The sequence below is a fragment of the Adiantum capillus-veneris genome, chromosome 4 (genome assembly GCF_014529385.1).
Source record: "Adiantum capillus-veneris isolate H3 chromosome 4, ASM1452938v2, whole genome shotgun sequence".
NCBI lineage: Eukaryota > Viridiplantae > Streptophyta > Polypodiopsida > Polypodiales > Pteridaceae > Adiantum > Adiantum capillus-veneris.
In genome coordinates this window covers 161959470-161983577 of record NC_140934.1, presented here as the reverse complement: position 1 = coordinate 161983577, position 24108 = coordinate 161959470, and the positions used below count along the sequence as shown (strand labels likewise).

Sequence of the window (24108 nt, the reverse complement as noted above, 5' to 3'; positions counted from 1 at the left end):
ATATGATTATGGGCACGTATTTAAACTTACTCTCCCTCATGTCTCCTTAACTTAGCAGGCCTTCGTGCCTTCTCACCTTGTTTTGGCATGTTTAAAAAGGCTTTAGAGAACAAAAAATTAAAGAGTGTATTCAAAGGAGTTTGATCCACGATGGGAAGAATTAATTCAATAAATTTTTTAAAATTTTTGATTTGTTAAGAGTCCTTTCATTTAAGGACTTCACAAAGATTCATTTCATTGAATTGCTTTATTATTTTCTATGCTTATTAAATCTATCTTCTTTTATAAAAGCATTAAAATATTCTTTCATTTTAGTTTTTTAATGTACTTTTTTGTTTTATTTTATTTACTTTATTTTTTTTCATTTTAATTTGTTTTCAAACGACAATGTGCACCTTTCACCTTATTATTTAAGTAGAGTCTTTCCTAATATATAAACCATTCATGATTATGCATGTATAATGGACAATATAATGTATGTTTTTATCTTATTTTCTTTTTATTTTATTTAGTTTTCAAATGATAATGTGAAATGTGCACCTTTTATCTTATTATTTAAGTGGATCTTTCCTAATAGACAATGTGAGTATGTATGTATAATGGATAATATAATTTTATATAAAAACACAACAAAAATTTCATATGATTGTTGGCACTCATTCAAACCTACCCTCCACAAATTTCATCTCCTCCTTGACTTAGCAGGCTTTCATGCCTCTACACCTTGTTCTTTTTGAAGGCAGAGAGAGAAGGGAATCTTTTAAAGTAATATTAGGTTTAAAAAGAAGAAGTCAGTAGGAGACAACCGAATGGGGGTTAGACTGGGTTCAAATGGAACCATCCTGTTTCAATATTCCATTCTCATCGCATTCACAAAGGTTGGAGGTAGAAGCATGCATCTGTTGCTTAGCATGTCGCCCATCGGTTTGTCGCCTACTGAATTTGCCTTCAAGCTTGTTCCCCGGCCTTCCCGCTGAAAAGTAAGGTGGAAGATGAGCCTTTTCGGAGGGTTCCAAGCGTTTTTTTTGGGGGGGAGGGATGGTGGGGAGCCGAAAACTTGCCTCTTCTTGTTTCACCAATGTGAGTAGGGAGTCGGGTACGTATTGCGCATGCCCCTACACCTCTCCTTGTGGCCGTCCCATCTCAACTAGCCCTAGATTACAAGGCATTCAAAAGTTCAAGGCTTTAAGAGTCAAGCCCTTAAAGATCCTGGGAATCAGGGGTAGTTGTTGCCCGATTTGACCCCTTCAGCCCCCCACCCCCCCCCCGCGCGCACGTGTCTCCATTCGGGAATTTGATGGGCAAAGGAGAACGCATTGTGAACTAAAAGTGAAATGTGCATTGCAATAGGGGCTAGCAGCTCGTGGAAAATGAGAAAATCTCTCATTAGAAGAGAATATTCGCTTTCGGGCGTAGAGAACGCGTGAGAGAAGATCGCGCAAAGGGGGGCAAGGTCGCTTAAAGAGGAGGCACAAGAGGGGGGGGCAGAGGCATGGTAAAGGAGAGGAGGGCAATGCAAAACTCCCACAAGCGGGAGGCAAGCAAGAGGCAGAGCATGGAAGCCGAATTTTTAATTTTTTTTATTATAAAGGAGTCTAACTCTTTGCAGGTGAGCGCGATTGCGCTTGTGGCCTACACCATCTCCATGTAGATGAATCTCCCCTGCACACGAGATCGATCCTTGTGCTTGTTTTGCTAACAGGTAGGGAGTGCTCTATATTGTAGACGACGCTGAGGAGGATTATAAGAAGATTCTTCCTAAAATAAATCTAAGCGAGCCAACATGTATTGCAGTTTGGTGGTGTGTAAAACTAAGTGAAATGTGAACTTGCTGACTCTTTTCTCTTCTGTCGACTCCGCCCTCCTCGCAGCCCGTCCGCGACCGTCGTGCCCAAAAAAAAAAAAAACTTCAGTGCAGAAGAGGAGGGAGCTGCTAAGTTGGGTGCCTCTGCGGGACGGCATAGCTCGTCGGTCTCCTGTTATCCGCATGTGCAAATGATTGACAAGTTGAAAGCTATGTTGGCCGCCTCTGCGGCACGGCGTGCTGCCGAGGTAAGAATTGCTGTTTCTTTGGGGTTTCTTTCTTCTCCTCTCTCTCTCTCTCTCTCACACACACACACACACACACACACACACACGTGCGCGAGCATGCACGCAGCACACGCACGCATGCAGTTCTTTTTTGTGATTGATGTATATCCTGTAGGTGTCACTGTGTTTGTGTTCACAGAGTGGTGGAAAATTCACTAACAAGGTCAAGGAAGAAGCAATATTAGCTACACATAGACAGGAAGAACATGATGAGGAGTCAAAAGCAGTTAGTTTTTTCTTTTTTGACCAGACTAAAAGCCTGTGCTCAGAAGAAGGATTTGTACCAAGTCAGTAGGATACACACTGAGCTTTGCAATAGTGGGTTACTTCAGAAAGAGACATATTTAGGGAGCACATTGGTGAGTGTGTATACCAAATGTGGTGCCCTCACGAAAGCACGAGAAATCCTTGACGGGCTTCATGTCCGGAATGTCATCGCTTGGAACACGTTGATTGCAGGGTATGCCCAACATGGCTGTGGCAAGGAAGCTCTGTGCTGTTTTCTCCTTATGCGAAGGGAAGGCCTTTTTCCAGATGCAATCTCCTATGCGTGCACCTTGAAGGCCTGTGGCCTTACACAAGACCTTCACATGGGTGAGAGAATTCACAATGAGATTGCTAGTCAGGGGCTGTTGGAGAAACATGGTGTGCTTGGCAATGCTTTGGTCGATATGTATGCCAAATGTGGTGCCCTCACGAAAGCAAGAAAAGTTCTTGATGGGCATCCTCTTCGGGATGTGGTCTCTTGGAGCGCATTGATTGCAGGATATGCCCAACATGGCTGTGGCAAGGAAGCTCTGGGTTGTTATAATCAGATGCGAAGGGAGGGTGTTTCTCCAAATGCAATCACCTACGCCAGCACCTTGAAGGCTTGTGGCCTTACGCAAGACGTGGACGTGGGTGAGAGAATTCACGATGAGATTGTTAGTCAAGGATTGTTGAGGAAAGATGTTGTGCTTGGCAATGCTTTGGTTGACATGTATGCCAAATGTGGTGCCCTCACGAAAGCACAAAAAGTTTTTGATGGGCATGCTCTCCGGGATGTCGTGTCTTGGAGCACGTTGATTGCAAGATATGCCCAACATGGCTGTGGCAAGGAAGCTGTGGCCTGTTTTCATCAGATGCGAAGGGAAGGCCTTTCTCCAAATGTAATCACCTATGCTTGCACCTTGAAGGCTTGTGGCCTTACGCAAGACATTGATATGGGTGAGAGAATTCATGACGAGATTGCTAGTCAGGGGCTGTTGGAGAAACATGTTGTGCTTGGCAATGCTTTGTTTGATATGTATGCCAAATGTGGCGCCCTGACGAAAGCACGACAAGTTCTAGATGGTCATCCTGTCCAAGATGTTGTCTCTTGGAGCACATTGATTGCAGGATATGCCCAACATGGCTATGGCAAGGAAGCTCTGGGTTGTTATAATCAGATGCGAAGGGAAGGTGTTTCTCCAAATGCAGTTACCTATGCTTGTGGCTTGAAGGCTTGTGGCCTTACGCAAGACGTTGCCATGGGTGAGAGAATTCACGATGAGATTGCTAGTCAAGGGTTGTTGGAGAAAGATGTTGTGCTTGGCAATGCTTTGGTCGATATGTATGCCAAATGTGGTGACCTTGTGAAAGCACGAAAAGTCCTTGATGGGAATGCTCTCCGGGATGTCGTGTCTTGGAGCACATTGATTGCAGGATATGCCCAACATGGCTGTGGCAAGGAAGCTTTGGCCTGTTTTCATCAGATGCGAAGGGAAGGCCTTTCTCCAAATGCAATCACCTATGCTTGCACCTTGAAGGCCTGTGGCCTTGTGCAAGATCTTCACATGGGTGAGAGAATTCAGGAGGAGATTGCTACTCAGGGACTGTTGGAGAAACATGTCGTGCTTGGCGGTGCTTTGGTCGATATGTATGCCAAATGTGGTGCCCTAATGAAAGCGCGAGAAGTTCTTGATGGGCTTCTTGTCCGGAATGTGATCTCTTGGAATGCATTGATTGCAGGATATGCCCAACATGGCTGTGGCAAGGAAGCTCTGGGCTGTTTTAACCAGATGCGAAGTGACGGTTTCTCGCCAGACGAAGTTTCTTGGAATGCTCTTATAGGAGGATATGCTCAGCAAGGGCTGGCTGAGGAAGCTCTGAACTGTTTTTACTTGATGCAACAGGAGGGCATCTCCCCAACTGCAATCACTTTTCTTATTGTGCTCAATGCATTTAGTCACTTGGGTCTACTAGATGAGGGCCAAATGCTTTTTGATAGCATGAGGGAAAAATATGGCATTATTCCAGACAAAGAGCACTACACGTGCATGGTTGTCCTTTTCGGGCGGACCAAGCATTTTGACAAAGCTATGAGAGTAATCAAGATGATGCCATCTTCTGATCATCCTCCAGTTTGGTCGGCTCTTCTAGGTGCTTGTCGACAATGGGGAAATATGGAGCTTGGAAGATTAGCCTTTGAGCGTGCAATAGAATCAGATAAATGGAATGCCGCAGCATATGTGCTAATGAGTAACATTTATGCAGCTGCTGGCATGCAGGAGGCGGCACAAAACATTGAATGCATGAGAATCAGGAATGGTGCTGGACTGATGCAAGTGCAAAGGTTCATAGATGATTTGGTGTTTGAGATTCCGAGCATCCGCAAAGGAGACAAATGTATTTGAAGGCACAAGATCTTGAATTTATATCGTCCCTGCAATGGTATTCCCCCAATTTGATTGGCTCTTGCAAAACAAAATACTTACTTGATTCAAAGAAGGTTTTCCTTTGTCAGCATTCTGAGAAACTGGCCATTGGTTGTGCATCAATACACCCTGAAGGATGGATATGCGATCGCCAAAAACATGCGGCTATTTGGGGATAGCTATGCTGCTACCTCACTGATGTCAGCTTAGGAACCGCAAAATAGTGGTTGAAGGTGCAGTTGACCTGCACGATTTTGAAGGTGGAAAAAACTCATGTGGAGGTTATCAGTAGGAAAAGCTTAGGGAATCGTCAATTTGGGGAACTTGAAGTTTCATGGGTGCTTCTTGTGTCTAACTCCGTAGGAAGCCCATACCCTTGTTGGCTTGAGAAGGGAGAAAGGTGTACTACATTAGCCGAACACATGGACAGTTTTGATTTCAGCATATGGGGGGACCGTACATAGTATAGGCGGCATTGAGCCAGGTGAATGTGTGCCAACACCGCCAATTTGCCAAAGGCCCAATTCTTCATCAAGATCTGTTGCCTACCTTGAGGAAATTAAATGCAGTCAGTGCATCTTTGCAGGACCTTCAATGCCAGTGCTCATGACTGTGCCTTGTACAGCCAAACAGGGTATAGTTTCAGTTGTACCGCTACTCTGTATCTGGGCATCTGTAGAAGGTAACGGGGTACACGGTCATTGAAAGTAATCAAAAGCTAGTGCACCTTGCAAATGTTGAGGTTGTGGTGCTTCACAAGGAGGGAGTAAATGAAACCCAGATTTGGTGTTAGTGATGAAATCACTTTGCTCACATTTAGGCACTTTTCCTCATGTGAGCTTTGTTTCAAAGTTAGGCATCTGAAATGAAGTTTTAAGCCTTGGTGATGGTTGGATGGTCCAAACTTGACTCCAACCATTTTCCAAGCTTTGGCATCGCTAGCTTTTCCCACTTTTGAATGTCTAGGTCACTTTGTGCACATTTAGACACCTTAGTATATTCTTTTGAGGCTTCTCGGTGATGGTCTCCTCTAGCATCCACATTGATGGATTAGTGAGACACATAGGTCCCATATGGTCTTATGGTGCTGCCAGTAAATTTTGGTTGGGTTCGAACAAGTTTTTGTTTTTGTGGTGTGAAATGACGCTTTATGCACACTCAAGTCTAAACATCGAGGGGTCCCTATCAAGAATCCCCCTATATAACAGACATTCAAAGAGTATCTAAAACCCCCCCTTATTAAAATGTGGACATGAATAGATTGTCTTTTAATAAATTATTGGGCCTTTTTCCAAAGTGGATTAAGAAACCCCCTCTTGTTAATGTATATGTATTAAATTGCTCAAAAATTCAAAAATGAAGAATCCCTCTTGCTGAAATCCTGTGGCATATTAACATGATAATACAATGGACCACCTGAGCTTGAAACCGATGGTTTTGATCTCATAGACAACCCACATTTGTGATCCAACGATATATTCTTAGTGTGCTTGACCATCTAAATCTGCCTTTGGTATCAAATTCCAAATTGGAGAAGATGTTTATAAAAGCGATGATAAACATTGCCATCATGGAAGGTGTCCTATTCTACATATTTCTCTAAGGACTCGTTACTCGCTTGATTACAATTCCACTGATTCCTTTTGGTAAGATTTGGAGCCTTACATTGCCCTTTATGACCCGCTTTCTACCTAGGTTGCGTGTGGTGTGCATGCCTCCCAAGCTTCCTTGTGGCCTTCTTTACGACAAAAGAGTGACCCAAAAGCTTCAATGACGTGCATGGAACATTTGGCTCACGATTAGAGTCACTGAATGTAATAGGATTGTTATGTTTTTGTGTTGTCTGACAGGTCTTATGGATAGGATTAGGCTAGGGTGGATTATAGTTAGATGCGTTCATAGTTAGGCATAATAGTTGTAATAAGACTAACACACTTTTAACAAGAGCTTGAATGCGAACTAATCTCAATTTAATTCAACTCCTTTCAAATGCATACAAAAGGGGATCTTTATGTAGAGTTTGTGAGATGGAGGATGAATGACATCATGTATGATGCTCTTGGAAATATCCTTTTAGAATTGACTTGTGGACTCTCTAGGAGATGCATGCATTTCCTTCTTGGCCGTGATACTCCATGGCATTATGTGCCTCATGCCTCATGTCATCCATATTATGCAAGGTGAGAGGGCTTTCCCATAGCACGTATGGCTAGGGCAATCCCAACAAACTCCCCCTTGAGCTAGTCATAGGTGTACTCTAAGGTGATTCATCTAGGGTTTGTGAAGATCCACTGATACATCATAGGTGGTTCAATTTGATTCATCACTCTATAGTTCACAAAGGTGGCCATTTGATCATGCATAGGTTCAATTATAGAGTACATGATAATCATAGAAGGGGTAAAAGTTGTGTCGTCGTCATCTTTGACTTCTGCCTTGACTCGTTCGTATATTTGTCATGTCTCCTTGGCTCTTCTTCTTCTTGAACTCTTTGTGTCGTTCATGCTTTTGTCCTTCATGTTCGTATGCGGATGCATGAATTTCATGATACCATGTCTGTATTGAGTACAAGTAGATTCATGTTCATTTTTATTTTTGATGCAAAATATGAAAAACTTCAATGAGATAATGTAATCTCGGGGGTCTTACCAATAGAGGTATTCTTCCTACAATGGAAGCATCTATGCCCGATTGATATACAAAAGGTGCAAATGCAAGAAATGCAAAAGAAATCAAGCCTTTGGGTGCCTATGCTTCCCCCTTATACCGAGCTTAGAGCAAGGTTTTAGATTAACATGAGAGTTTAGAAAACCTTAATGACATACAACTTTGAATCAGCAAAGGTTATCTAGTGAGCATTTGGCCAAGCTTGAAGCAATACCTGAACTTGCTCTTTAGGCCTTGAGTGACCAAAGACCTTCGTGGACCCTAGCAAGCTTGATATGCCGGTGGATCGACCACCAATTTATGGCTTTAAACAAGGAATTGGTAGTGTCTGAAGGTGGGACTCCGAGTAAGGACTTCAAGTAGTGGCGGTGCTATTAACGGGCTGCGGAACAAAGAAAATACTCACCCCGAGATCCTATGGAACTAGGAGAAACCTGTGGATGAGAAATTGAAAGGAGCCTGAGATCAAACAACTTGTGTGTGGGTCATTTGGCAAATCACAGATGTTGGATATTGCCTGCTCAGCTGCAAGATTGTTGATTTCTTCAAAGTGATGGCATGTGTCGAAGAGCTCCAGACAATCCTGGGATGATGCCTGGTTGTTGATGGCTTGATAACCGTACTCTCTTCAATCCCCACTTAAGCTTTGCCAATTATTGATGCAAACACTCTGTGTGTGTGTGTGTGTGTTGCCTTCACTCAAGCCACAACCGTGGCTCTGATACTAGCTGATAGACCTTAAAGATAGGATTAGACTAAGGTGGATTATAGTTAGAGACGCTCGTATTTAGGCATAATAGTTGTAACAAGACTAACACAAGATCTTGAATGCCAACTAATCTCAAATTTAATTCAACGCTCTTGGAAATATCCTTTTAGATTTGACTTGTGGGCTCTCTAGGAGATGCAAGGTGAGAGGGCTTTCCCATAGCACGTATGGCTATGGCAATTCCAACATTATCAAAGAGTTTTCTTAGCCTTAGTTGGCCATGCAAGCACATATAGTGGGGACTCCACATTAGAAAATGTTTGGGGCATGTTAGATGTCACACTAAGTTCCTAGCTGTGCGAAGTGGGTACACATGATCTTGCACCCACCCACCTATAAGTGTTAAAGGGGGTGAAATCTAGCTTTCCAAAGCTCAAAGCATCTAGTCGATAGTTACAAAAGAATGATCATGAGTTGTTTCACTCTCCACGCGGAAATCCCCTTTGCTAAAAGACTCAAAGAAGTCACATATTAAAAGTGAGCTTCCAATGGGATCCATTCAAAGGGAAGCTCAATAATATTTCTTGAGATCAAATTATCTAAAGCATCAATAACTATGATACCAAAGTCACCAAGTCCATAGCCAATGTGCCTAGTAGCTTCCAAGGTCAGCCTATAAGATAGTCAACAACAAGTATCATCAAAAGATAACCACCAAGGTGTAGGAGCCTCACTCTAACTCACACTAGTACCTCTTATGAGGATTTCCCATTGTGATAGAAATTGTGAAAGTTTGACCGATGCATGAAATACAAGTTTAGGAAGGTCATACCAGGTGATCCTAAATAAAAAGCAAAAGAAGCCAAACAAATCAAGAGAGAAAAGGAGAAGCAAAAGAAAGAGAAAGCAAAGAAAGAAGCACAAACTAAGCAGAAGGAGGAGAGAAGACAAAAGGATATGGAGGAGTGGCCAAGGTAAAGGCAGAGGCAGAGAGATCCCACCTTTCCAATTTACAAGTAAGAGATGAGGCAGAGAAGAAGACCCTTGAGGAAAGGACATGAGCTACCCAACATGGTGTAGTTGGGAGATCCAACCCCACCAAGTTTTCATAACGTGTAAAAAAATGTGAAGAAAAGAATAAAAACAAGTTAACTCCTAAAGAAAAGCAGGCACAAGAGGACAAGAGGACCAAGTTTAAGAATGACCCTCCTTAATTGGCCCCATAGCCAGTTCCACCACCACCACTGGCCACTCAAAAGAAATGGAGATGGAGACAAAGAAAAAAGGCTCTAAGAGAGATAAGAAAATATAGAAGAGCACTGAGCCCATTATCCCTACAGTGGCTTTCCTCAAGTTTTAAGGGAAATAATGGATGAATATAGTGATTCCATCACAAGAATACAATGCGATGTGCACTAATGGTACTACTAGTGTACCTATTCCAAAAAGACATATCTTGTATGGTGCATGCAGAGAGGGTCACTTTAAAGAGAATTGGACTACCCCTTGCCGTCAATTTTGAAATGAGGTTTGGCCTCCATAAGAATTATAATATTTTCATGTAACCACTCTTTTGAGAGTTGTAATCATTTCATATGATATCAATGACTCAACTTCTCTCATTTGTTGGAATTGTATAATTAAGTTGTTAATTTTGTCAATTATTTGTAATTGTACATTTCAAGTTAATTTAAATGATGAATTGTTGTATGGGTTATTTTGGATCACGCGTGTTTGGAACGGTTTCCATGAGAATTTCCAACCATAAGTCAGAGTCTAGGTGCTGTGGTGATCGTTGGCAACCACGTCAAAATGATCGCTCGGTGCGCCATGGTGCATAGGGCCGGGGCCATTTTGTTGGGGTAAGCCTTTAGCTTACACTCACAATGCGAACAATCCCTAAGAAGACAAGCATGCACTATTATGTGCATGCTTGTCACACTTTTAGCATGGAGCCGAAAGCCTCACACATGCTATTAATTCCATACATAGATGCTACACACTTGATCTACTTATGGTAGCTCACATGATCCTTGCCATTCCATCTATGGTGCATATCCATCCAAACATTGATACCATGTCTCCACTTTGAGCTTACATAAGGCCACTATCCAAATCTTGTATTCTCTCTCTCTCAATTTCCACAATCAATCAAGCAAGCTGTCATTTCTACATTGTGTTTTGCACTTTCTCTAAGTTACTTAAGTATCTATTGCTACGGTGCAAGCACAACCATGAATGCTACAATGGTGTATCTACCATGGCACTTACATATGGTATCAGATCATAGTGTGTGATTTGCACTTTTTAATCACCTTCATGATCCTAGTAGATAAATATTAGCATTAGATTGCATTTTTAGAGCTCAATTGAATCATTTTTCATTGGATATGTGCAAAGGCTAAAAGACCTTTGGGACACTATCAAGGCATTGAAGGAAATTGAGCATCAGGTGCAACAAAAATTTCTAAGGATTTAGCTCGGATCTAGTACTCTGTACAAACGCAAGGTTACTTTACTTCACTTGAAAGAATTGAACTGAAGACAATGAATGAGACACACACACACACACACACACACACACACACACACACACACAGAGAGAGAGAGAGAGAGAGAGAGAGAGAGAGAGAGAGAGAGAGAGAGAGAGAGAGAGAGAGAGGACACGGCATGTTGGGTTCCAACCATCCTCGAGGTCTCCCTTGCTCTGTTGCCTGAGCTAGTACTTGCTTCATTTCTTGCACAAAATGCTGATACAATAATGCTAAATAAAGAGATGCTAATGGGTACTTGATGCTACGGTTATTGGGTACTGACGAGGTGTTGATGGGTATTGTAGTGCTTGATACTGCGGGTACTTGGTATTGATGGTGCTCGGTATTATGATGGGGACGACGATGAAGACAATGATGGTGAGGCTATGGATGAATGTTGAAAATGGTAGAGACTGACGGCTCTGATTAGCACAACTAATTGGCGATGAAGGGGTTGAAATGTGCATGCTGAAAATGCTGTACTGTTGGCTAAATTCTAAGATGGTCCATGCTAAAAATGATGGTGCTAAAGGACTGAAAACATTGATGAGAAGGGCTAGAAAACATTGGTATCGATCTGCAGCTTTACTTGGTACCTTTGCTCCTCTGCCTCTTCTGCCTTCTCTAGCGCCCAAGGGGCTTCATTTATAAGTGCCAAATGTTGGGTCGAGCAGCCTTCTAAGTCAACCCACAATCTGGAACATGAAAAGTCAATTATTAATAAATGTAATATTTCTAATAGACTGTACTGTTCAAGAGAGGGTATGCACCTATGACTTGACTGGGCATGCACATCATCCTGCTAGAGGCTCACAAAGTGCCAAGGTAGGTCCTAAAATGACTGACACTAGACTGTAGCAGAAGCTTGTCCACGTGGCGCAAGTGCAATGCACACGTGACATTGAGAATTAGGAGCATCAATTCCCGCTAGACCACTTGGAGTTCTCTTTTTTCTTGTGGTCGTAATCATACCTTCATCGTATTTTGCATTTGCTTGATTATGTGTGCATTGTTATATGAATTTTCCAATTTATCCAAGCGAAATTACATTGCTTGAGAGTGCTAATTGAAAAATGATACGTACATGTGTGCGTAGTGGTTTTCACAAGCCTTCCAACACACTAATTGATGCCACATTTGTCCCTAGCATCAAGCACTGATAGTTTGATGAAATTCTCATTTTTATGCATGTGTGTGTGTGTGTCATTCGAAGCTATGCAAATGTGTGCTCCTAGCAAGCAGGAGCAGCCTAGGAAGAGTCCTTTCCTTCTTTTTTGAGCTTTCTTATTCACTCTTTGTCTTTTGGTATTAGTCCTTGGGTGCATCGTCGTTGTCTTGCTCTTTCACTTTTCACATTCTCCAAGTGTTCCTCAAAGGTCTGGGAGAGACAAAGAAGTTAAGGGAGGAGCTAACGAGGAAATTGAAAGTAGCAAGGCTGATGAAAATTCATGGAAGAATCAAACAGAGATCAACATTGCTAGCATGATAGTTGTGAATCTCCTTTGAAATCACTTGAAATTCAATCTTTGACATTACAAAACCTAGACCCTTTTTATGTAAATCACCCTTGTTTATTGCACTCGCATGTTGCCATTGAGGATTCCCTGACAAGAACTTCTGAATTTTGGTTCTCCCTTATGGTGTTAGGTTTATTTGAGACTTAGGCATGTGGAGAGCCACATGAAGGTATATTGGCATAAACTAATTCTTAAAAACACAAAAGGGAGTTCACTACACAACAGATTTAGCCATAGTGTATTTCCAAAGAATCTTACATAACCACTAAATCCACTTGAGGGCTTGATGATCAATATGAAAAATTAAATCTCCACCATACAAAAAATGATTCTCATGGTTTAGAGAATGAATGGTAGAGAGAGATTCCTTATTGTGATCTGAGGGATTATTTTTTGAACTTCTTATCTTGCTACTAAGAGATACAATTGGACTACATGTCTTATTCCCTTTCAAAACATGAGTGAGAGAGAAGGAATGCTTTGTGCACCACAATTGACCATGGGAGAGGCACCCGAGAGAGTGTGGGCATATTATTTTTCCAATTAACTAGCGGATCAAGATCAAGAAACCACTTAATCCCAAATTTCATATCACATCCAGAGAGAGGTAATAAACTTTTTCACTACTACTCTTATAAGAATACGAAGGGCTCATAATTACCATATGGTAGTCATAAATATTTTCTTTGCTTGTAGGTGGCATGTCCTTTTCTATAAAGAGTGGATCCCTCAAGGGAGGGAACAAAATTTTTCTATAAAAGATGAGACAAATCTGTAAAAAATGGAGCTACCAAAGGAGACTAATGAATCTGCTAAGGATGGAGAATCTAAATCATCCAAGAGCTGTGATGGAAAGGAGAGAGGTCTAGGCAACTGAGCGATCATAGCATAGATATAGTGCCCAAACCAATCAATCAAAGGGTTGCCAAAGGTCAAGAAAAAGACAAAGAAAAATATTGAGGAAAAAAGAGAAAGATTTGAGCCAAAAAGATAAGAACATCAACTCCTAGCTATCATTGGGGATATTTTGACATGGGTTGCATCTTCATATAACATGGTGAACAATTTACATGATGAGAAATTAGTCTTGCGGTCCAAAATAAAAGTGATTCTAAAGCTAAACGCAAGCCTTGTCAAGGTTACAAAGGAGACATAATGATCTTTATAAACAATTTAAAGACGTGGAGAACGAGATTGACATGATCAAAGAGCACAATTTAAAGATTCAGGTGGACATGTGGAAGTTGGAGAACAAAATGGAAAACATGATTAAAAACATTTAGACATGCATATGAATGTACCCAACACGCTCTCTCAAATTTCTCTGCAAATTTTGTTTACACATTTGCCCTAACTGCTCTAGTTCAATCAAACAAAACTCATCAAGCTACATCTAGTTGGAGGAGGAGAAACTTTCGAGGAACACTCTTTTGATGGGCTAAGAAGCAATCTAAGTCTTGGAATCTATGATTCCTTGAGATACATGCCAAACATAGGTGGATGATATCTTGATCGATGAGAATCTTAAGAGAAGACTAAGGAAGAAGGGCCATCCATCAAAGGTCTCAACAGACGGATTGAGGAGGATGAAAGTCAAAATCTCAAAGACTAACTATATGAGCTGAAGATACCTCAGTCAACAATAAAAAATATGTGAAGGTTGAAGATGCCATTACAAAATTTTTCCACCCTATGTTGCCACTTCCTCTCCTCAAGCATGAATTAATCTTACACAAAAAAAAGTTGCTTCCTACACTTGTGTTGCATATTCATGGAGACTATGAGGATGTAGTTGGGACAACAAAACAAGTTGAATCCATTTTAGCCAATCAAAATAAGAGGAGAGATCAATGGATCCAGAAGAGGCCTAATGATGAGATAATTTACAAAAATTATCCATATCACCTCCTCAAAATTGATCCCACCTTCTACCCTATTGCACACAAAAGGACATGCATCCATTTTAAGCTTGGGAGACTAGGAGGAAATGAATAATCAACTATATAATGTTGGAAATCCCTCCCTCTTATGTCATTCCAAGTGAAAAATATATATTGAATACACTCAAGGTAAAAATTAATCTTATTAAAGTTGTTCTAGGTTTGATATCTCAGATGTTGTGCAAGATAGCACATACAAAAGAATACCAAAGTAGCAAAGGCAAAATTTTGGGTTTCTATTGATGCTACATTGTGAAAGGTTGGGGAGGAGGAAACATGATTAGCGTGATATAGGCCTTTAAAGATGCTCAACAAACATACTATCCATGGACTATCTTTTTAAAAGGAAGAAAACACATTGATTGGGATTTGAAATAGAGGCCCACAAAGATTATCGTACTAGGCATCTAGGCAAGATTAAAAAAAATTGTGCTCTCACTATTTGCTCACATTTGAAGAGGCTTTCATCATAGGCTTCTTTGAGTCTCCTTTCAATAGATTTACAAGCACACCATTTCTACTACCAAGCTCATTTGTCTCCCAATCCATTCCAATCAATTATCCATCAGATAGAGATTCACAAAAGAATTGACATATTTGAAACGACAACAAAATATCTAGAGAACCAACCTTGTTACTATGATATTAGAGGATGCTCATGGATGCACATCAGATAAGGAGGGGGAACGTTGTGACAAGGTAGCATAGAAATTGAAATGACATGAATTTTTTTGAAGAGAACCAATTCTGTCACAATTACTGAAAATATTTGGTCCCATTACCTACTTATCTTTTGTAATTTTGGATTTTATAATCAATTTTTTTATTAAGAGGGGTGGATGGACCACCATGTAAAGATTTTTTTGAGTACTTCATGAGCCAAAATATTAGGACATCAATTTTTCCCAATCCCTAGGTATAAAAGCGAGTTTTATCAACTTGTAAAGGGTCAATTTATCAGAATAATTGACATGTTAAAATAGAGAGAATATCCATCATTCCAAAATAGGATTTCTTGCATCCAAAGTGTCTGTTTCTTATTCCAAATGCACATTGGTAATCCCTTCTACTTGCTCTACATTTTGGTTTCTTACAATGCATAATTTGTGTTGGATGTTAAAAGGATTTTGGTGAGGTAGGTGGATAATTAGTGTATGCTCAGAACGATGTTGTGATAGACAGAGTAGGTGGTTCATGATTATTATAACCTTACCCCTTTTTTTGTTGCATTTCAAGTTCCTTTGCAAGTAGGCTACATAGTGAGATTATTTGTGTGTTCATCTTGATTTGAATTTGATTGTAAACTTACTATTTGGTGCTGATAGGTTATACCAATGTGCTTGAGACATTGACATAGTACTATATCCATGCCCCAACTAGGTTGACTCCTTATGTTTTGACATAGTCTCCATGCCCCAACCAGGTTGACTCCTTATGTTTTGACATTTAGTATGTTAGTACTCAAACAACTATGTTGCAATGTCCATCATGGTGACCTGGTAATAGATGGTGCCACATGGTGCATACATCAACCTTGTCATCCCGCTTAGCTAAACCTCACAATTTACAAAAATATCTACAGTTCACAATTGCAAGGAATACAATGTATTATATTGTGTCATTATTGGCTTGATATTGTATTTAAATTGATCCCGATATAGTACAATATCATAAGTGATGAAACAAATATCCTATCAATAATTTGAAAGTATCCTATCCAATATTATATCATAAATTGATATCAAATGATTGTCATTGCTATAAAATACCAAAATTAGAGCAATATTATAGCATAAGTTTGACAATATCATATATAAAAATTTGTAGTGGGGATCAATTTTACATTTTGTGATTTCCATGTTTTTTCTAATCTTGTACCCACTCACTTTCTTCAAAGAATGATTTGCCTTCCTTGCATTGAGATTGCGATTCAATACTACTCTTGGTGCCATTAGGAAGAGGATGGGATGTAGAAGGGCCTCTTTATTTTCACTGAGATTATGGAGGTGATTAATGTTGAGAAAAATAGATTCATGCCATGTGTGCAAGAATGGTGGGTGTGTAAGAGTAGTCAAAGGATGCACTTTTTCACCCAAAAGGAAGTGGTTAATTTTATGATTTTTGGCCTTCATATAAACAGTCTCTAATTTGAGAATAGATTATATATGTGTGATCTACACATCGAGCTCTTTTAAAAGATCTTTGCATGATATCCACTAGATTTTTTTTTGTTTTTTGGGGGGGTGGAGATGGGGAAATTTGATTAAATAAAATGGTCGTTTTACTTGTTTGAATTCAAACATTGTCATTTCATTGCTTCCTTAATGCTAAAGGTTTGACTCCCTTAAACTACCAAATAAAGAGTCCCTCCTAGACTCCATTCTCTTCCTAATGTTGGAAACCGTGCTCCTTGTATTGAATTTTTTTCTCCAAGAAGCTTTGTTCCACTTTGGTCACTTGGATTGCGTCAATGGAATCATTTGCATGGTGCATATCCACCCCGGGGGATTCACTCTATATATAAAACGGGACGCCACCTACGAGAGGACAACTTTGATAAAACCCCTATATACGACTCATATTAGGAAATATGACCCCCCTTTCTACACTTATAGGATAATCAATGAAGAAAATTGTCAAACCCCTATCTTACATATCAAATTTTGTTATCACATAATTTAATTGAGTAAAACTAGTCAAAAAGTGTGTAGCATAGTGAATGGATACGTACTAAGGAACCATTTTGTTGATAATTAGATGTACCCTCAACGTATATTAGTTTGACTTTCAAACTATGTGTCCAATCAACATGTACTCTGGCTACTCGTCCCCAATTTGACCCACCCAAAGTTGATCCCTTGATCTGCTCTTATCTATGACCGGTTTGATGTAAAATTTAATGTGTGACCTGATAAAAAACTTTCCCAAAATTTATTTGGGCTCTAGTGCACACTGGTGACTAATCATTACAAGTAATCAACCCGGGTTAGTTAACCCCCCCTCCCTCCCAAATAAATATGATACCCCCTCCTTATTCTTAAGCATGGGAAATAAATTATTGGGGGACCTGCCCCTAACTTATACGCTTATGTAACTTGTAAAAAGACCCCCTCCCCTGCCCTTACGCGGTGCGATAAGTTTTCCACGGTGAATCCCCCCGGATATCCACGCTCATTGTCTCCTTGGATTTTTGACACAATGAAACTAATGACCTTAATGATCTATTTTGCTACCCAAGTGACCTTTATTGGTCACACTCTTTTACAACCCCTTCTATAGACTTTTCCCACTTTATCAAACCTTTTGGGTTAGAGTATATATAAGACGTACGCCTGTGGAAATCCTTCTTCATAATAATTTTTTGGGTAAGAGTATATATAACACGTACTCCCTGTGGAAATCTTCCTTCGTAGTGAAAAATTTCCTTCAACATTTCACCCGCATCCTTCAAGTGAGAAACTTGGGTGATGATGGAAATTTGTTTCTTTTGTCCCTACTACATCCACCACATAAGATGAACTTTAGATTATTTTATCACATTATTGAAATACAACTTTAAAGTAAACAATGCTACATGCACTTGATGAGACAAAGATCATGGTAGAATACCTTCTTGGGGGACTGTGGACTGCGATGACAAAAGATTTTTTTTCCATCTTGGGCTTTGTCTAGGTAGTGGCTCCATAGCAATATGAACACGGGAGAAAATAAGTAAAGGTGCAAACAAGTAGTGAAAAACAAAATTTAGGAATGAAGGACAGCCCTTTCAAAAATGTGAGTACACATCGTACATTTAATGATGGCTAATTTTAATAAAATACTACCTGCCCTGAAAACCAAGTTCAAATTTGAAATGTCCTTGTTGAAAAGCTTTGAGCCAAAAAATCCAACGATTGGGATCAATTAGTTCATAATGCATTGTTATCTTATGTATGGTAGCCTAGTTTGTAAATCTCTAAGGGATTTACATTTTGCTTGCACACACATCAATCGTCATGGTCAAGATTGGAAATATGTCAAAATTCTTAGTGGATCCCTACACTTATTGCTACTGTTGGTATGTACGTAGACATGCAATGTTGTTCTTCAAATTGGTTTTCTCTTGTTCTTGGTTTTAGGAAAAGTCAAAAAAATGTAAATTCAATGTTGGTTATCAAAGACCATTCATGGTTAATAATCTCTTCTTGAAACACCAAACCTCTAGATTTGCTATTAGCATTTTGATTTAAAAAGCCACTTTGTTCACACAAATCCTCTACTATGGTGGTTGTATATTAGCAAAAAAACATTAGGGATGGAATCAAGGCTAATGCAATATTTAGAAGAGCTAATATAAGTAAAACACATGTAGTGATTATGGATTCATTTGACAAGAGTCTCATTGGTTTGTTACACTATGATTTGCAAAATTTGACTAAAGCAAGACATGAACTTGTGAATGAGGATATGATGCAAGCAAGAAAGTGGTGTCATATTGGATAGGAGAAACACCACTAAGCTAGAACCATGGAAACTTTACGATAATCAAGCATCACTTTCAAGCTTTTCGAATCACATTAGACATGCCAGACAAAAACTTTTATACACAACATCAATCAACTATGACAATACTAGGATAAGAGTAGTTAGCAATATATTTACAAGATGAATGGTTTAAACACATAGAATAGAGAAGAAGAAGAATATGCAAAAGAAGGCCCCAAAACTTCACAAATCTCCTTACACTTGGGCATTCAATAATTTTATTAAAGTAACATGTGTCCATTTTAGGCTCGTCTTTACAAGCATGGCATTCTCATACACAAATTTGCAAGCGGTGCTTGCCACCATAAGGATTATTTCTAGACTAGCTTATTAAAGGTTAAGGTATGTACAAGCTAATATTAGGTAGTGACCATGAGGATGATTTCTATACTAACTTATTGAAGGCTAAGGTATGCACAAGCTAATTTATTGGGGGACCTCCTCTTTACAAGAATTTCATCTCACTAGGAATTGAATGTGGTATAGGAGGGCCTCTTTATTTCGTAGTTTAAGGAAATTCTTAAGGCTTAAGCCAAGTTTGACCAAGTAGAGGACTGGGAGAAAGGTCTATGGTGGGATTTTTAAAAAAGCTATTCTATATTTTGTCTTTCAAAATAGGTAGCTTTTACCAAAAAGAGAGATGTATAACTTACCTTTATAATATATGTTTCATAATTTTAAATTATCTTTTTCTCACCCTTGTCCTCTCTCTCTCTCTCTCTCTCTCTCTCTCTCTCTCTCTCTCTCTCTCTCTCTCTCTCTCATTGAAACTACTCTCTCTCACTTTGAGATTATTAAAGGAAGCATTTTTTAGCCATCCACCTGCTAGAAAAGCAGAATTTTGATATTCTCTCTCTAAAATGTGAGTTATCTCTCTCTCTCTCTCTCGCGTATATCAAAGCCACTTTCCTCTCCCAATCATTGAAGGGACATTCTGTTATGGTAAGCCTTTTAGCTTACACTCAATGCACAAACTATCCCTAAAGCCAAGCATAATTGCATGCACCCCTATGTGCATGAATACAACCTCCTACATAGGAATCCCTCACACATGCTTCTCATTCCATTCACCCATGATACACTTTAAAGCCACAAGCTACATGTTATAGACCATAAGCTGCTTGTCTCTTCATATTTGTGGTGCATATCCCTCTTGCTTTTGACATTCTCTCTCTAAAATGTGAGCTAACTCTCTCTCTCTCTCTCTCTCTCTCTCTCTCATGCTTCTCTATCTCCACCTCTAGCTTACAACAATGGGATACTCTATTCTACCTGTGTACAACAACATTTCTCTCTCTAGCACACCCATGAGCAACCATTTCAATTCAAAGAAGTACAATCAACATTCCCTCCCTCCCTTCCCTCCACAATATCATCCAAATATCATATCTCTGAGTGTAGAGTTAAGGAGGTTGGGTTAGCGTTCCATTCATGGCATAAGCATGATTAGAATAGAGACCTTAGGGCTTGATATTGGGCACATAGTACAGTAGAGTATGGTTGCAAATGATAGACTTAATTTTATTTAGATAATGTGCCTCTATGTGGGCATATACAAAAGGGACAACCTTTTGACACATGGGCATAATATGTGGCTGCCTATTCACAAACACAAGTGGCTAGGTTTTACACATGGGTTGTAAGAGGTTCTTCACATGGGTTATTGACACATGACTTTTCTAGGTGGAGAGATTGTTCACACGAGATGCAACAAAAGCCAGCATCCCAACACTGAGTTCTCTTTGGCTCTTCCCTTCATAGCCAACCTCCTCTCCTTGTAGCTGCTCCATTCTAAATCACAATTACACATTCTCTCTTTAATTAGCTTGATCAAGCGCGTTCTAAATATCATTCAATCCCCTTTTGTTTCAAGTTATTGCTAACATGCCAAAATGGTATCGTCTAAATACTGATTTGGAGCAAGAATATGTAACTGTGTGAGGTGGAACATCGAATCCCAATGTTGTAGATCAACTACAAATCATTGGATACAAAGAAATCAATTTATGGATTAATGTTCATATTTACACACGAGATCCTCTAACCAATGGATCATCGCCATTTTGAAATTTCATTGAGCTATTTCTTGTTGTAGGTGATAAAAAAGAAGGCCTATTTGACTATTATAGGAGATTGTATCCTATGTTCTTCGATTGAATGTAAGCAAGAAAGAAACTCTTTGCTACATACTCTTCGCTACAAGAGAAGCATGTCAAGGACATGCAACAAGACCAAAAAGAAGCCAACGAGAAGATTAAACAACTCAACAAGGAAATAGTGAATAAGATCTCAATTGGAATCCATTCTACACATTCCACTGACAAATGTGCATGTGTGTACCCTTCATGCTCGTTTAAGAATTATTAACAAGTCACTAATGATCCACATTGATTATGATTGGATTATGGAGCCTGCAAAAAGAAGGGAAGAGTTTATAAGAGAACTTGAGGCTATTCTATCAAGTATTGGTCTCCATGGTGGTGCGGTGGAGCTAATAAAGGATAAGAAGGCATTTGGAACTACACAAGATCTCCCCAATAAAATATGTATGGGTGGTAGTAAAGAAAGGCATTCGATTTCAAACTATTATGACTCCCAAAGTCCCAATGAGTTTTAGTTATGGAAAATATGTGTGACATAACCATCTATAGAGGTAACAAAGCAGCCCTTGGAATTAAGCGTGATCATTTTGGCAGTTTGTTGATAATATTTTTAGTATGCTTGAAAAGACAAAACTAACCCCTAAAGACATCTCCACCTTGAAGTTTGCAATCAATTGTTTCACAGTCCAAATGGTTGATGCCTGGGGAAAAACATATATAACTCATTACATGGTGGGTTGAACATTTAATCTCCACAGTCAAATCACTTGTGTGTTTGAACTAAAGTCATTTATATTTGTTTGCAACACATACTTTTTGCACATGGTGCACTTTGCTTGGACACCTATGGTTTATTAGGCTTTGGAGTAGGCAAGGAATGGGGTACTTACACTATCAAGAAAAAGTGGTCTACTCCAAAAATACATGTCATGGAAGTGGAAGGAAAAGGAGCAATGCTCTACATGAGATGTTTAACTAGCTCTTTAGAGTTTTAGTGGGGAGAGAGAGGAAGGAGACTATAGTGAAAAGTACTATGAAATGCACGATAACAAAAGCAATTAATGTGAGGTGATCATAATCGTATCATGCCTCAAGTGCAAGAGATCATTTCCAATGGTGGTAAGCGAGTAGGCGATGAAATGGTAGGTGTTGGATAGGAAACAGATAAATTTTTGTCAAATTTACTCTATTGTGAACATGCGTAGTAATACCAAATGATTTTTTGGCGGCGCAATCAGTGTTCCGTGCATGAAGTTTCGTCTCTTTTTTAATTTTAATTGATTTTATTAATTTTTTAAATTTGTTAAATAAATTTAAGTACTATATAAGTCAAAACTCATAACTTAAAGTTTACTTCTCATTTGCACATTCTAGGAGTTCCTCTTGAGCACACACAAGTATGCACTCATATCTTGCACCACATGGACGACACACAAAACCAAACCACTATGTATATCAATGCCACCACCACCACTCATACCACATTAAATCTGCAACCTTCAATTCATGTTGAATCCATAGCATCAAATCCACAACCTTGACCACATGTGAAGAATCAACCACCACAACCCACTTTTGAAGCTCCACATACTTCCCAACCTTCAAATAGGGAGGATCAAACAAACATGTGGAAATTTTTTGGTGATCAGCCACTCTTAAATCATGCCACTTGCATGCCTCTACCACATCCCCACCACTTTCTACTCTAGAAAGAGAAAGAAGAGCAGAAGAAAAAACACGGGCCATTGAAAAAGAATATTGAGTCTTGCTACTTAATGAGGAAATACTGCGTGCCATCTCATAGCATGCAGCTCAAGCAAATACGAAAACGACGCCGTGAATATTTTGCCCTCGATCAAAAAAAGGGTTCAAAAGGTAATACCAAGCGACCCCAAATCTAAAGCATGAGTGGCCAAGCAAATCAAAAGAGCTGAAGAGAAACAAAAGAAAGAGGAGGCTAAGAGAGAAGCACAAAAGAAGCAGGAGGTGGAGAGAAGGAAAAGGGAGAAGGAGGAGTGGGAAAGGGCAGAGGCTGAGAGAGCCCACCTTGCAAATTTACAGGTTTAGGACACCGGCAGAGAAGAAACAAGTAGAAGAAACGGCTCAAGCTGCCCAACAAGGTGCAAGTGGGAGCTCTAAGCCTTTGAAGTTTCCACAAAACAATGATCCAAAAAATGTGCCAAGAAGAGGAAAGACAAGCTGACACCTGAAGAGAAACAAGCCCAAGAGGAGCGGAGAACAAAGTAGAAAAATGACCCTTCTCAATGGGCCCCATAGCAACCTCCTCCACCGTCGCCAACAACACAAAATAAATGGAGATGGAGGTTGGGAACAGTGGCTTTAAGGGAGATCACAAAATTTTAGAGGAGCACCATGACGATCATTTCAAAAGTGGCCTTCTCTCGAGTGGCGAGAGAGATTATCAAAGAATATAGTGATTCAGTACGAGGATTCAACGTGCTGCCCTATTGACCCTACGGGATGCCTCGAAGGATATTTTGGTGCAATTGTTCCAAGATGGCATTTCCTATATGGTGCACGCAAAGTGAGTCACTTAAAAAAACATAGATTTAACCCTTTCCATCAACTTACAAAACGAGGGTTTCCTCCTTAAGAATTAGATATATCTGCATGTAACCTCTCTTTTGAGAATTATAATCTTTTTGGATGCTATCAATGATTCAATATCTACCATTTGGTGCAAGTGTACAATTAGTTGTTTAAATTGTATTTTAGTAATTATACGTCTCAGTTTGTCCGATTTAAGTGTTGATCGCGATCACCAATCCTGATGGTTGTGAGAGATAGTCGAGCAAAATTTCATCAAAACAGGGCTACGTTGGGACCGGACAGAGAGTGTGGGTGGCCCATGATGCACCATGTTGCCAAGTGGGGCCTTTGGGGGGGGGGGGGGGGAAATCCTTGCATGTGTAGGGATTTTACAATATCTTCAAGGTTTGTCATCCCTTGACCTATGCTTAGGCCACAGTGGGATAGGACTGACCCAGGGTGCTTTCTTGCAAAGGCATACAAGGCGGCCTTGCAATCCACTAACATACATTTATTTGCATTAAGAGTGAGCGAGTCTTTGATAAGGAAGGCACTCAATGCTTTTCATTTGATTAGCTCCACACAACCATGCTTTGAGACTTTGTGTGAGAAACTAAAAAATGCATGGTCCTAGGTGGCTCATGTAGTTCCACAAGGAGCTATCCCTACCCGCAGGCACGTTGCGAGAGAACCTCCATTTTGCATTGCGAACTTATTAACATGTCATGTGGCCTACATAGTATTTTGAAGTACATTACCACTAATTGTAAGAAAAGTGTAGACAATCGTTTAGATCTAA

At 39.8% G+C, this 24108-nt stretch overlaps 1 protein-coding gene across 1 annotated transcript; it reads left to right on the top strand.

Moving 5' to 3' along the window:
• The first annotated feature begins 1811 nt into the window (after positions 1-1811).
• LOC147460268 (pentatricopeptide repeat-containing protein At4g18520, chloroplastic-like) lies at positions 1812-6000 on the top strand. Its single transcript, XM_086511351.1, has 2 exons — positions 1812-2052; positions 2231-6000. The coding sequence occupies exon 2, from the start codon at positions 2298-2300 to the stop codon at positions 4743-4745; it is 2448 nt and encodes an 815-aa protein (XP_086367477.1). The 5' UTR covers positions 1812-2052; positions 2231-2297; the 3' UTR covers positions 4746-6000.
• Positions 6001-24108: the final 18108 nt, after the last annotated feature.